The sequence below is a fragment of the Drosophila obscura genome, unplaced genomic scaffold, assembly GCF_018151105.1.
Source record: "Drosophila obscura isolate BZ-5 IFL unplaced genomic scaffold, ASM1815110v1 contig_97, whole genome shotgun sequence".
Classification (NCBI taxonomy): Eukaryota; Metazoa; Arthropoda; class Insecta; order Diptera; family Drosophilidae; genus Drosophila; species Drosophila obscura.
This window is the reverse complement of record NW_024542891.1, coordinates 1,285,114-1,298,285: the sequence shown is the minus strand read 5'-3', so window position 1 is coordinate 1,298,285 and position 13,172 is coordinate 1,285,114. Positions and strand designations below refer to the sequence as shown.

Sequence of the window (13,172 nt, the reverse complement as noted above, 5' to 3'; positions counted from 1 at the left end):
GACGCGAACGTCGACTGCGACCGCGACCGCGACTGATATCATTTGATTTCTCTCCTGCGCAGCTGGCTGCGCTTCTCTCCTCCTCACATTTGAACTCTTTCTTTCGCCGCGATATTCTTGGAATTATGCACAAAGACAGTGCAGCGCCTGTGAGCGAGTGCGAGAGGGAAGGAATGCGCGAGCGCAGGCACGAACGGCGCTCTGCTCTCGGTCGCGTTCAGAGTCAGCTGCAGCAGCAGCGACAGCAGCAAAACAAATCGTCCGTCCATTTGAGCTTCAATCATACACGGGGAGGTCCAACAAATTGGGCGGCCAGCGAACGAGAACTTTGTGTGCCGTTTCTTGCGCTAGATTCTTAGCAAATTAACTGTGTTTTTTTTGTGTGTCGTATCGTGGTTGATTCCTTTGAGGTCAGAGTGCTTTACAATACGCGCAGTCCGCGGAAGAGAGCAAGGCGGAGGCGGAATGTGCCCCGAAAGTTTTACATTCAAGTGCTGCGTAGATGATCATTTTGTGACGCCAAACGGGAGCATACCAGACAACGTTGGCGTCTCTTTGTGTTTGCAAAGAAGATATTTTGCATTAAACGAACTTTAAACTATGCAAATAGCAAATAAGTGCCATAAATAGAAAACTACAGCAGCCACGGCAGCTGTGAAGCTGCAACAAACGCGTCATGCTGCTGGAAAGGTCAAACGGAGACCAGGAAAACATGCTCCCACAGACCCACGCGGCATTTAAACGGAAGCCCGAACAGGAACGGGAGCTGCAGCCCAAGCAGCACAAGAGATCCTTCGATCCCCGGAACTCCAGCAACACGAATTACTACAACAATAGACAACAGGCGAAAATGTATTCTAATCCCCATAGGCAACGGATGTTTGTCCAGAACAGACCCCCCATAAGTGTAGCAACGACACCCCCACCGACATTGCCCAACACTGGCAGTGATGAAAACAATCCAAAACCAACAACAATGTGAGTGAAGTGATGTGATGTGACTCTTTCGTTATTTGCTTTGCTCTGCTCTTCTCTGCTTTGGTTTGGCCAACTCAACTTGTTTTTTATTTGACGCGCTTTAATCGCGCGCGCACCGAACAGCTGTGACCAGAGAAGCAATCAGCTGGGCACAGTGGTGCGATGTCGCTTTGTTTTTGTTGATGAAACGAAATCAAATTGAAATTGCAGCTTAATTAAGTGATGCAATTGCCAAGGGAATTATTATTGTGTAGTGTACATCTTTGGAAAGGCGAAGGAATATTTAAGACCAACCCCACCAAATTTATTTAAACGAATTTGCATGTCTTCATGTTAATTTTCAATAAATATAAAAAAAAAAATAACTGCTACAATTCCACTGTGCAGTGTCGCTGCTGACACTTGACCAAAACTTGACCTGTCAAGGATAAATCTCTCGCTCATACCCCTTCCTCTCCTTCTCTGTTTTTAATAAATGATGCGCAGCAGAAAGAGAAACAAAAACATCATCACACGGCAATAAATGGGCCGGCAAACAGGGAAAGAGACAGAGGGAGAGAGAGAGAGCAGACAGGCAACGCACTCACGAGGTTGAAGCACGACAATGAACTTCAGGCGACGAAAGAAAAGTTTGTTTTCGAGGTTAAATGTGGTCCCGAATGATGGGAAGAGCACGGGAACAAGCTAGGGACAGCAAAGAACAACAAATAACAACACAGAGAGTGACAGTGATAGTGAGAGAGAGAGAGACAGTGTAGAAATGGCATTGGCATTTGTTGTGCTTCCTTTCCCTTCCCTCCCTCCCTCCCGCAAGCTCTTTCTTTCTGAACTGCCAAAATATCAGCAGTTTCTACTTAGCGCCCCATACAATACCATACCCGCATTTGTATATCGAAAGCTCAAAACAAACGGAATGAAAATTAAATAAACAGTAGGTTCAATGCACTAAAGTCGCAGTAGAATTCAATTTGCACACAGCACAAGCCACAGGCATAAATATGAACAAACACACACTCACACACCCTAAACGCACACAATTGTACCCAAAGAAAGCGTCAGATAGCGTAAGCTTTTCGCTCATTTGGCCTTCAGAACCAGCCTCAACTTGCACTCGGAAATGTAAATCGCATTAAACGCATACACATTAACATTTACATATGTATGTACATATATCCATTATCCATTTTAGTGTAATCAGGCAGGAGCGTAGTGTGGAAGGGGTTATCGCGATTAACACTAAAAGTGGTCAATATGCGAACCAAATGATGCTCCCAAATGGTTAGAAAGTCAATATTAATACTTAAAGAACATATTAAATTATGTGCATTAAAATATACGTGCAATTTGGTCGGTTTTGTACAACAAAAAGTTAAGGCAACTCTGCATTTTGTAGGCAACCCTAGAGGTGGCCAAATATTTAATCTGTGAAATTTAGTTATTTTTTTCATCGGCTAACCATGTTGGGTAAATTATCAGATGGAGTTGTTTCAATTGAATTATTCCGGTATTAAGTGGACCATCGGCATACCTTACGTTGAGTGTGCAAAGATGCAATCGAAGCTAACGCAGATTTGAACTGTTTTAAAATAATTAATCTGTCAAATTTAGTTCTTTTTTTTTCATCGAGAAACCAATTATTAAATGGAGTTGTTTCAATTGAAGTATTACGGTCTTAAGTGGAGTGTGCATAGATGCAATCAAAGCGAACGCAGATATTAACTGAACAAAACATATGTATATATTTACTTGCAACATTTGCAACATCTCAATGACAATGACGCACGCATACATTCACACGTTCGCATTCAGTGCGTTTGTGTGCGTGCATTGGAAACAATACACGAACGAAAAATTTTATACCCGATTATTTGATGTTCAAAATGTTTATTAAATGTTACAAATGTTATGTTGCCTATGTTCAAGAGATGGGGTGCGTTCGTCCTGCTGTAACATATTCCATTACGAAATTATATCCTGGCTTTTGCGCTGGCTTGCAAAAAGCTGCCATCAAGGCTATAAATCTTCAAATTTGTTGAACGTCTGCAATGATTTTCACAAAAAACTGCGAGATGAAAATGTTTGTTTGCTGTTGCGATAAGTCCCTTGCACCAAGTGTCGCCGAAAAGAGTTCCCCCCATACATAAATATTGCGTATACGCCACGTGGTGCTAAAAATATATTTTACTTATCAATTAATATGAAACAAATGCATTCCGTCGAGTAACGCAAAAATGCAATTAAGTATTAATTCAATTAAGAAACTTCCGCACAAAGCGAAACCACCAAAAACAACAACATGTCAGTGTGCTTCAATTTCCGTATTAATCAGACAGATCCCGCGATCTGATGCAGATTGCAGTTCATCTTTGCTTAATTTTCGGTTCGGTTGGTTTCTTTATTTTTGGGATACTTTTTTTTGACATCAGGTGGCGGCTGGATGTCTCCACCTGCACCTCCTCCTCCTCCCAAACGTGTTTGCAAATGAATCTATATATGTACATATGTACATATACATATATGTATGTATGTATACTTTATGTATGTACATGTGCATATACGTTTACTTAATACTTCCTGTGGCAGTGGCAGATGAACAAAGGCAGAGCGACGGAGACGTGGGCAGGAAATGCTCGAATTATAAATTAAAATAAAAACAAAAATGTTGTTGTCTTGTAATTGTAGTTTTTATTCTTATTATTTTGTTGCTGCTGCCTTTACCCTGTCTTTGCGAAGTAAGATGAATATATTAAATTCGAGCATAGTCTTAAAGTTTTATACAACTCAAGAAGCCTGTTCAGATTATGATTCTACTTTCTCCGTTATCATTCTATGGCACAGACATAGTCCACCTTTTCTGTTGACTAAAGGACCCCTTTCAAAAGAATTCCCATGCCCAGGCCATACATCGTGATATTACCTCCTACTAGGGTATAGCCCAGTTCGACACTTGCGATTGCATTTGTGTTGCACTTATTTTTGTTTATTGCCGCCTGACCATGAGAGGAGATTGCCATGCAATGCAAATTGAATGACGACAGCCACCAGCAGCAGCAGCAGCAGGCGCAGGCGATGATAATTTACAATTTATTAATTATTTAGCGCATTGCCCTGGCATCCCCCCATGGCGGGAATGGGATGGCGGATGGGCACAACGCACACCCCAAACAAAGCCCCTGGCAAGAGTCGCCTACCCCAACAATTTGCGTTGTGGCAAAGACAAGGTCAGAGTCAGGGTGGGATCGGATAGGGGTTCACTCACCCAAGTGCCACCATCCGCCACATGCAGCTGATTCTACATCATAGACACGCGCGCGACAACCGGATGCGGAGGCAGCGCATGCAGGGGGGAGGGGTTTGACAGGGGCACGCTGCTGCAATTCCCCCAAAAAAAAAAAAAACAGTTCAAGCACCTGCTATCTCTCCCTCTCTCTCTTGTGCTCTTTCACTTTCCCTCTCACTCCCCAGCTCTCTTTTCGGTGACCGATTAAAGCGGCCTGCGCACACGCTTTTCGCAAATAAAACCCTAACGGTTCGGTTCGTTACTCCGATAAGAGCTTTTGTGCACGCGAAAAGTTCAAAGTTTCATAGGGAAAGAGCTGAAAGAGCAACAGGAAAGAAATTGTTGGGCTTGCAATCAACGATTCGATTGAGTAATCGATGATTGCGATTGAATCGATAAGGCTATGGCCAATGCACCACAACCTGAAGCTACATTTAAGGCCAAGAAAGATATTCACAAAATATTTAGATATTCGATCTTGAAATGGCTTTAGGGTTTTACGATTTTCGATTTATTTAATCTTTATTTGTCTAGCAATTTCCTTGCATTTTTCTACAGCTTGTACTAATTTTGAATACCCTTTTTTCTATCTTTTCAGGTGAGTAAAATATATTTCCTATTAGCTTGACACGAGACTATATGTATGTCTGCCTGTCCAGCCCCTGAGTAAGTGCCACGCCTCCCTTTTCATGTAAAACCAATCGGTAAAAACATAAAAATTTTTCGAACCACAAAACAAAAACAAAGGAAATAGCTAAAATATGTGCAATAATTCACAAAGAAGTTAGAGAAAAAATAAGAGAAGAAAACAAACAAGAAAACACTTAAAAAATTCATTTGGAAACTGCGCATTTGTTCAAGAGTTCCCCCAAGACTAAAATTTAGATACGTATGTACATATGTATATACGTAAAATATTTATATAAAACTTGTTGCGTTTCGTAAACAATTAGCATGAAATGCAATGTACTAAATAAATTTCGAAGCGCGCATAAATTCAATCGGATATCAGGGCGGACTATGGCCAAAATGTGGGTTCATAACCACCCAAAATAAACAAATAAAAACAAGCTAAAAGCCAGAGGCAGGGTGGCTGAGGAGGTGGTAGAGGTGCAAGAGGGAGAGAGAGAGAGATGGAGAGAGTGTGTGTCTATAAGGCGTGGAGGGATCAGGTTCAATGGCCAAAACACACAGCAACACAAGGCGACAGACAACAGCCAAAAAGTCACCCAGCCAGATGGGTTGTTGGCCAAATTGAATTGAATTGGAAACAAGTTCAATGTTGGGGGGGGGGGATGGTTGGATGAAGGAGGAGAAGTAGCTTTGGGGCATGGTTTATGAGGGAGGTTCCATCGACGCGTCGGGGGTAGCAGCCACGAGTCAACCAAGTCATTAACATTCTCTGGACAACAAATAATTCATTGAACCTGAAAGACACAGACACAGGCACAGCCAGATACGGATAGAAAGTAGAAGGAGATACACAGATACATGACCAGACAACTGTTCTTGCCTCACACAGTGGCGTGACTGTGGCAACGGCGTCGGCTGGCTGGCTGGCTGGCTGGCTGGCTGGCTGGCAGGCTGCAATTTCCCTTTCTTTTGTTGCTTCCTTAATATCTTTCCTGTCGAAATACTTGAGCGAAGTGGCTCATTTGGGATTTATTGGGCAAGGACACGTGTCGTGCCTTGTTCTTGGTCTTGGCTTGGAATGAGGACATCCATATGTACACATGTACATCTGTGGTTCATTGCTCGATAACGGGCTTTTTGAGGTCACTCCATCTCTGTACATATAAAGATAAACCAGAAATGCATTGATAAGCCATATCTAAATGGGGAACACACACTCGTAATCGTAATTATTATAATGAGCATGTGTACATGTGTATAAACATGTGTATAGACTTTTGAAATATAAGGAAACTTCTGCACTGAAATACATCCATTTCAATAGCTCTTACTATTATTTATTGTGATGCAGAAATATTTAAAGAAATTCTCAAAGATTGTCAAACAATCGAAAGTGGATGGTAAGACTAAACAAGACTTCTGGAAACTGTTTAAAACAATGGGTTGAATGAGATCTTTCAATATTTTGGTAGTACTTCAAACTACCACCCAAAGTAGTAGTACCCAAGCTTGAATTTCAGGCAGAAACGCAACCGAGAGACGCTTCTGCATGACGCGCCACACGTATAGCCCCGTACTACAGGCAGAAAAAGAGTAAACATACATACATATATGTATGTACATATAGAAATATTAGTGCGAATTACTGGCCATATAAAAAGAGAAAGATAGTTAGTAAAGGATATTCTGCAGTATAATTTTCTGTATTCGCTTCTTCCAGCCAGTTCTTTGGTTCCGCCTGGGAGTATGCAAGTTCATGGTTCGTAGCATTGAGTGATTAACTTAGCCAATCAATAATTATACATTTACATATCGTTTTTCGTAGTACATATGTACACTGTATGTACATACAATGAGGACAAATACTCCTACGGAGGACAAACTTTATTGCTGACGTGTTGGTCAAAGCCGTTTGAGGTGGTTGGAGAGTGGGTTTGTGGCTTATGTGGAAGGAGGATAGGATCAGCCGACGACATTTATTTTTATATTTCATTTTGTAATTGGTAGCCAACGTCAACGGCCGTTTGCTGACGTGGCCCCATGGAAAGTTTGTCTGTCTGTTTGACTGTTTGCGTGTGCGGTGGGGGGCATGTGGGCATGTAGTGGGAAATAGCAGTGGAAGTAAGCGCCACAAACAGACACAACAGTAGTACGTGCCTCTCAAACTGGCGCATGTTCTTTGTGCTACGTGTCTTTTGGTCAACAAACCCCTGCACGGCTCCGATCCTTGACTCAACTTTTACTCGATATTTCATCATCGAAATGCGCTTTCTCTGCTGCCTGCGATCTACATACACATGCACATACCCTGCGCTCCAAAGGGAACAGAAAATAAAAATCCTCTCTACAAAATTCTGGCATCTGCCATCTGAAGGGGCTAAAGACGTTTTAAATGCCGAATGACTCGGACTCACGTGCTTTTCTGATCGCCAATTTCCAACCGCGTGCGAAGATAGAGAGAGCGAAGAGAGGAGCGAGAGTCTGAGAGAGCAGAGCTTGCACGCGCGCTCTCTCTCTTGGCTGTCGCTGCCAACATCGTTTAGCTTGCGGTTAGCGGTTCGGTTCGGTTCGTGAGAGCCAAACCACATTGCTGGAGTTTCACATTCATCATCACCGCAAAAAGAGGGCGGCAGAGAGAGCGCTCGCAGAGTTGTCCCCACCTCAAGCCAGTTGTACCCTGCGCTCACATGTATGCCAAAGAAAGAGAGAAAGAGAGAGAGAGAGCCCCAAAGTTTGGGGCCCAGAGAGTGTATCTTTACGGCATGGCTGCCGTGCCCCGTACCTTGTGAATAATTCTACCATGAGACCAGTCGACGTTTTGCCGCCGTCGTCGACGTTACAAACAAAAAGCACAACGACGAATCCCACAGTGCGCACCGACCGACCGACCCGATTAGCCCCCAAAGCCAAAATTCACGTCTCCGCGAGTGTTCCGTTTCGTTCCGAGTCCCCACAGTCCCACACCACAAGCCACACATTTTCAGATACACTTAGACCAAGACTCGTATGTTCCCATTGAGAACTTTAGATTCGGATTTGGATTCGGTTGTGTCTGGACTTGTGGATACCAAACCGATGCAAATCAGTTGCGCCCGATTTGCAGTGCCAAACGATGGCGTTGTTATTTGTGCAACAGCAATCACAGAAGCAACAGAAACAAAAACAAAAACAACAACACCCACAGTCAGAGCCACAACAGTGGCATCCACGATTGAGAAAAACTGCCAACGCCAACGAGGAGCAACGGTGCAAGGATACCCATACGCCTCATATAGAGGAGGCGCCACAACAGCAACGCAGTGAAGTGCATATGCAGCTGCAGCAACGCTTGAAATAAAAACCAAAAATATATTTGAAAGCCAAAAAAAAAAAAAGAAGAAGCGGCACCGCAGCGAAAACTCTTACGAAATAAAACCCAAAAATTCAACAACAAAAATACCAAAAAAGAAAAATAATACGCGTTGCGCCTGCGCATTGCCCCCCCAAGCAGAAAGAAAACAGGAAAGTTTCTCTTACCAAAACAACAACAACAACAGCAAAAAGAAAAAGTGAAAGAAAATAATTTGGAAAATAAACCAAAAAATAAAAGTAACGTTTTTTTTGTTCGAGTGTTTATTGTTCATGTGACTAAAAATACAATAAAAACCAAAAAAGAAATCAAAGATAAAATCACTCAAAAATGGAGGAAATCACCAACTACTTTGAGCACATGGATTACGTGTCCTTTGGGGTTATAGCCCTGCCCTGCGTGGTGATAGCCGTCTATGGATTCCTTCAGGTGGCCAGTGGATTGGCCAAAGGGAAAAGTAAGTAATAAAGAAACAAAACAAACAAAAAGTGAGAGGGAGATAGAAAGGGTGAAAAGTGAGTCAGTTTAACACAAGATTCCTTCCCAGACGATAAATGACTAAGAGATATTGTACAAATAGGTTAAAAAAAAAAAAATTTAAATGTGGAAATTCACAAAAGATAAACTCTTGCTAAAGCAAATGTTGATGGGAGCATTTCATCCATTTCACAGTGCTAACCAATTATTAATGATTCATTTATCGAGTACTCGAGGAAATGGAAACTATTAATTTAAAGGATACCCAAAATAGTTTGAATCATTGAGTGATTGACGGAATCTTCCCATGCCTTCTGGCACTTAACCTGATCCACTTTTAAGGCAATGGTGCTACAATGAATGTGAAATAGAACAGGGCCAAACAGAGTACAGAGCATGGCCTGGTGGCTTGCTATTGGCATTCCCCAAAACCGCAGAAAAGCAAAGCAAACAAATTATTCCCGTTCTCGTACTTATGATAAAAAATTGTTTAAAGTAGAAAAGTTTTAACAGCTGCTCTCCAATGTGGGGGGAGCCGGCACATGGGTCTTTCCCACACTTCTCTTCCCACTAGAGTCGAAAGAGGTGACCGATTCCCAGAGTATTATTTATAGTGTGCGGAAAACAAATACGAGAACTTGTTGCGATTGCGATTGGGGGCTGGTGGTGGGGGAGAACCAGAGATCCCACGGGAACCACATTTTGTCACAATATTTGTGTGTCCCTGACCTACCTCACAACCTTCCAAATGCGCGATCGTTAGCCCCCCGCACGATGGGGAGTTGGAGAGTGTCTGATAAGAGCTTCAATTGCAATTAATCAAAAGAGTGTTTCTGTGTTTTTGTATAGAAACTCGTATGAAAATCGAACTTTTTAACAAAAGACATCGATCGATAACGATCTCCCACTTGCCTGGGAATCAATTTTATTTAATAGGGATCGGATCTCAGGAATCTACTGGATCTTAGAGCTCCCAAATCTGTGGTGTATACCTTTTTTTTTTTATTTGATTTCTTTGAACCAAAAAATAAAACCCGATCTTTACATAATATTCGCGCAGGCAACTTTCACACCCAACTAATTTACATTGGAGATCTCGGAGGAAAGAGAGACACACACCCAACAGCAGATACTGCAAACAGATAAAAAGAAACACGAAAGAAGATACCAAAACCTGATGAGACTTACTTTCTTTTCGGTTGGGAAAGGTCCCGCCGCATTCGAACTGCCGGAGGGGCGGGTAAAATATCGTGGATCTATCTACAATATGCCAACCAATATACCGAACCACTGACAGTCAGCAAGATCAGAAAGTTAACTGAATTTTCTTTTTATTTTCATTGTTTGTTTTTTATTTCTTATAAATTTTTTTCTTTTTTTTGCCATTTGCTATTTTTGTGCATCTTTTGCCTTGCTCTTGTTATGGCCGCCTCAGCGCCGATGCTCTCTTGGCTTTTTGGTTTTTTTCTCTTCTTTCGTTTCAAATTGAGTCCATTTATTTTTGTTGTGCGAGGCAGTAAATGAATTTCAATAAATTAGCAGTGGATACGGATAACCGCTCCGTACAAACCGTACTTGAAACAGAGGCACATCCCGTATCCAAACTTATTATACCCTTTTCACGATACGTTTTTTTTTTCATTCCAATCACATTCTTTCTTACCCCTCACCACACTTTTTGATGAATCCGACAGGAGGGTTCGCTTTAAGTAAAAAAAAAAAAATAACAGGGGGAACGGTTAGAACACCATCTGCTGACACTCTGCCCCATCCATAGATGCCCCCCCCCCCTCCACAGGGGTAGGTTTGCTCGTATTTTTTTGCGCGCAATAGATCTCGTCTCTTATCAGGGGGAAAAAAGATTAATTTGTATTATTTTTTTCAAGTATTTTTTCTTCATTTTTTAAGTGTTTTTCGTTTCGTATTTTCTTTTTCTGTTGCATTCGGTTTTGTTGTTGTTTTTACCTACTCGTATGACATGGTTACGTATTTCCCTTCGTGCCCCTTTAGGGCCATCAGGGGAAATTGGAATTGGATCTGGTATGCATAATGCATATATGCAAGGAATGAGAGCAGTTGTTGGGGTTGTGGTATTTTTGTTTTATTTTGTTGCAAATTTTGTTGCAGAGACTCAACGTGTGTGTGTGTGTATCCGTTCGCTTATGGGAACAATGTATCTGCCGAATATCATTGAATATAATTCTAGCAATTAATTTTACTATTATGTACAATTATTATTGTTACTGTTTTTCTACCATGTTGTGAAGCATTTTCACGCTTTTCGTACAAAACAAACGCGTATTAAACGCTTCCGATCTGTGGTAGCGATAAGCGTGGCAATGATACGTTTTTTAGCCAGCAAAAAAGCTCTAAAATCTCTATTGGGAATTAGTTCCAGTACAAAAAAGTACACGAAGGTATTCTATTCTCTTCTATGAGAAGAGTGAACCTTTTTTTTTGCGGTGGGTGGGGGGGCTTGGAATGTGTTATACAAAATAATTGGATATTTATCAATCCATTAGGAATTAGCATACATAGCCGCTACGGTATAGCCATAGTCGAGGCATTTCTTTGGGGCACTGGCACTCTGCCGCTCTGGTATTTATTAAATTTATTTGAACTCTTATACTAATTTTGTTGGCATTCAGTTCTCTCTCTAAAAAATATTCTTAAACAGAAACAGACGCAGATTGGAAATTCGGAATAATCTGTGGGGCATGTGCCTGCCCCGCCCCCCTTGTAGCTACATATGTACGTGTGGAATGGAGCAGGGCTGGGTAAGGTAGGTCGTGTGTCGTGACTTAAGCGGTGGCCCTTCATTTGGTGAGATTTATGTGGATTTTTGCATAAAAGTCGAATAGTGAAAAGAGTCACAGAAATTTGCTTTTTGCTGAGCATAGGAAAGCAATACACTGAGACGTGACATAAGCAAAGGTCGACCCCACGAGACCCGCCGCGACCCCGGGCATCGCTCATCCATTTCTTCCAGTCTTCGTCTTCATCTTTGTTTCTCGTCTTTCGGCTCGCTTCTTGGCCAAGTTTAAAGCCAAAGCCAAAGCGAAAGTTTTGCCTCGCTTGTGTTTTTTTTTTTGTTTCGTGTTTCGAACTTCTTATTTAACAGCTCTGGTCTTCGTGGTCGTTTGTTTTCACTTTACCTTGATATTTTCGATGTTGTTTTCTCTGCTGCTTCCGTCGTCCGGCGTCTGTTGCCTTTTATACTACGTGCCACAATTAAAACAAAATATGAATCAAAAACACACACATTTCAAAAGATATACCACAAATATTTTTGATTAATGAACCACACATAGTGTCAGCGCTTTTCCAGTTGTACAGCGCAGAAGATTTGCGATACTTTTTGGGATAAATTATGAGTGTTTGAATCTATAGCTAGTAATGTCTGTCATTGACTTTTATGTTCAAAACACTCCCCCCAATAGGTTAAAGTACATAACAAATTTTCAGTCATTTGTGTGAACTGCTCGATTGTAAATTGTAAGCAAATTTTTTGTTCGTTCTACTCCGTAAATATCCGTGAAAATTACTCTGTAGAAGAATACCAAAATTTCAAATAGTTTTCAAAATTTTCAAGTGTTTTTTCTATTGTTTGTATTCGAAAATGTGGTACCCTCCATCGTCGGGACCTTATTGGGTGTATCCCCAAGATCCCTGGAATAAATGTAAGTGCAAAAGATATAAGAGAAATACATGCAATCATGATATGAGGTGAGGCACGCTATCATTTAGCGAAAAATAATCCTTTAGTTAACATTCTTTGGATATTCCTTCCACAAAAAGGAGGAACTCCTTTCCAGAGAAGTAAAATACTTTCTCGGTGCCGCTGTCTTGCTTTTGCTATCTAGCTAACTCGTTAAATTCTAGCCCCAAAGAGTGGTCTAATTGTTTCGATCCAATTTCATAAACTTTTGTTTGCTTGGTAGCTTTGTTTTCACTTTTTATAATTCATATTCACCAAAATACAGTACGCAGATATCAAAAGCAATTCTCTTACAATTTTCGAAAAAATGTTTAAAGCTTCTTCGGGTACACCCTCAGGGGTGGTGCCTATAGTATCCTGGAGATCCACCAAAGCCACATGTGACTGCCAAAGACCTTACTAGTGGGAAAAAAAAAGGTAACTCGTGTCTAGCTTTCCGTGGAATGTGTTTGAGGGTTGCCCCAGTGTTGGACCCTTATCCAGGTTGTCGTTGTCTCGATGTTGCTTTCGCGCTGTCTCGTTGTGTCGTTGTCTTGCCGTTTCTGTCTCGCTTTTTTGTTTCTCTCTGTGTCGCCGTCCTACCGTTGCTGTCCCCCTATCGCTTTTCTTGCTGTCTTGTGATGCAAGTATCAAAGCAGCACTCGTGCCTTCCCCCATGCTGTCGTCATCACCACTCGCTCTCTGATGTATTCGAAGTTGTTAGCGCTTTTTACAGCCCAACATCACGACTGCAACAA

At 41.6% G+C, this 13,172-nt stretch overlaps 1 protein-coding gene across 3 annotated transcripts in view; it reads left to right on the top strand.

Moving 5' to 3' along the window:
• Positions 1 to 281: 281 nt before the first annotated feature.
• LOC111066220 (uncharacterized protein DDB_G0283357) overlaps positions 282 to 13,172 on the top strand; it is a 34,387-nt gene continuing 21,496 nt past the window's right edge. The window contains exon 1 of one of the 3 annotated variants that reach the window (XM_041596191.1): positions 282 to 978. In XM_041596191.1, the coding sequence (XP_041452125.1) occupies positions 677 to 978 (302 nt within the window). In that variant the 5' untranslated portion in view covers positions 282 to 676. Of the gene's footprint in view, positions 979 to 7,536; positions 8,698 to 12,166; positions 12,398 to 13,172 lie in introns of those variants that run through there. The other 2 variants (XM_022354651.2, XM_022354652.2) reach the window with 2 other exon arrangements.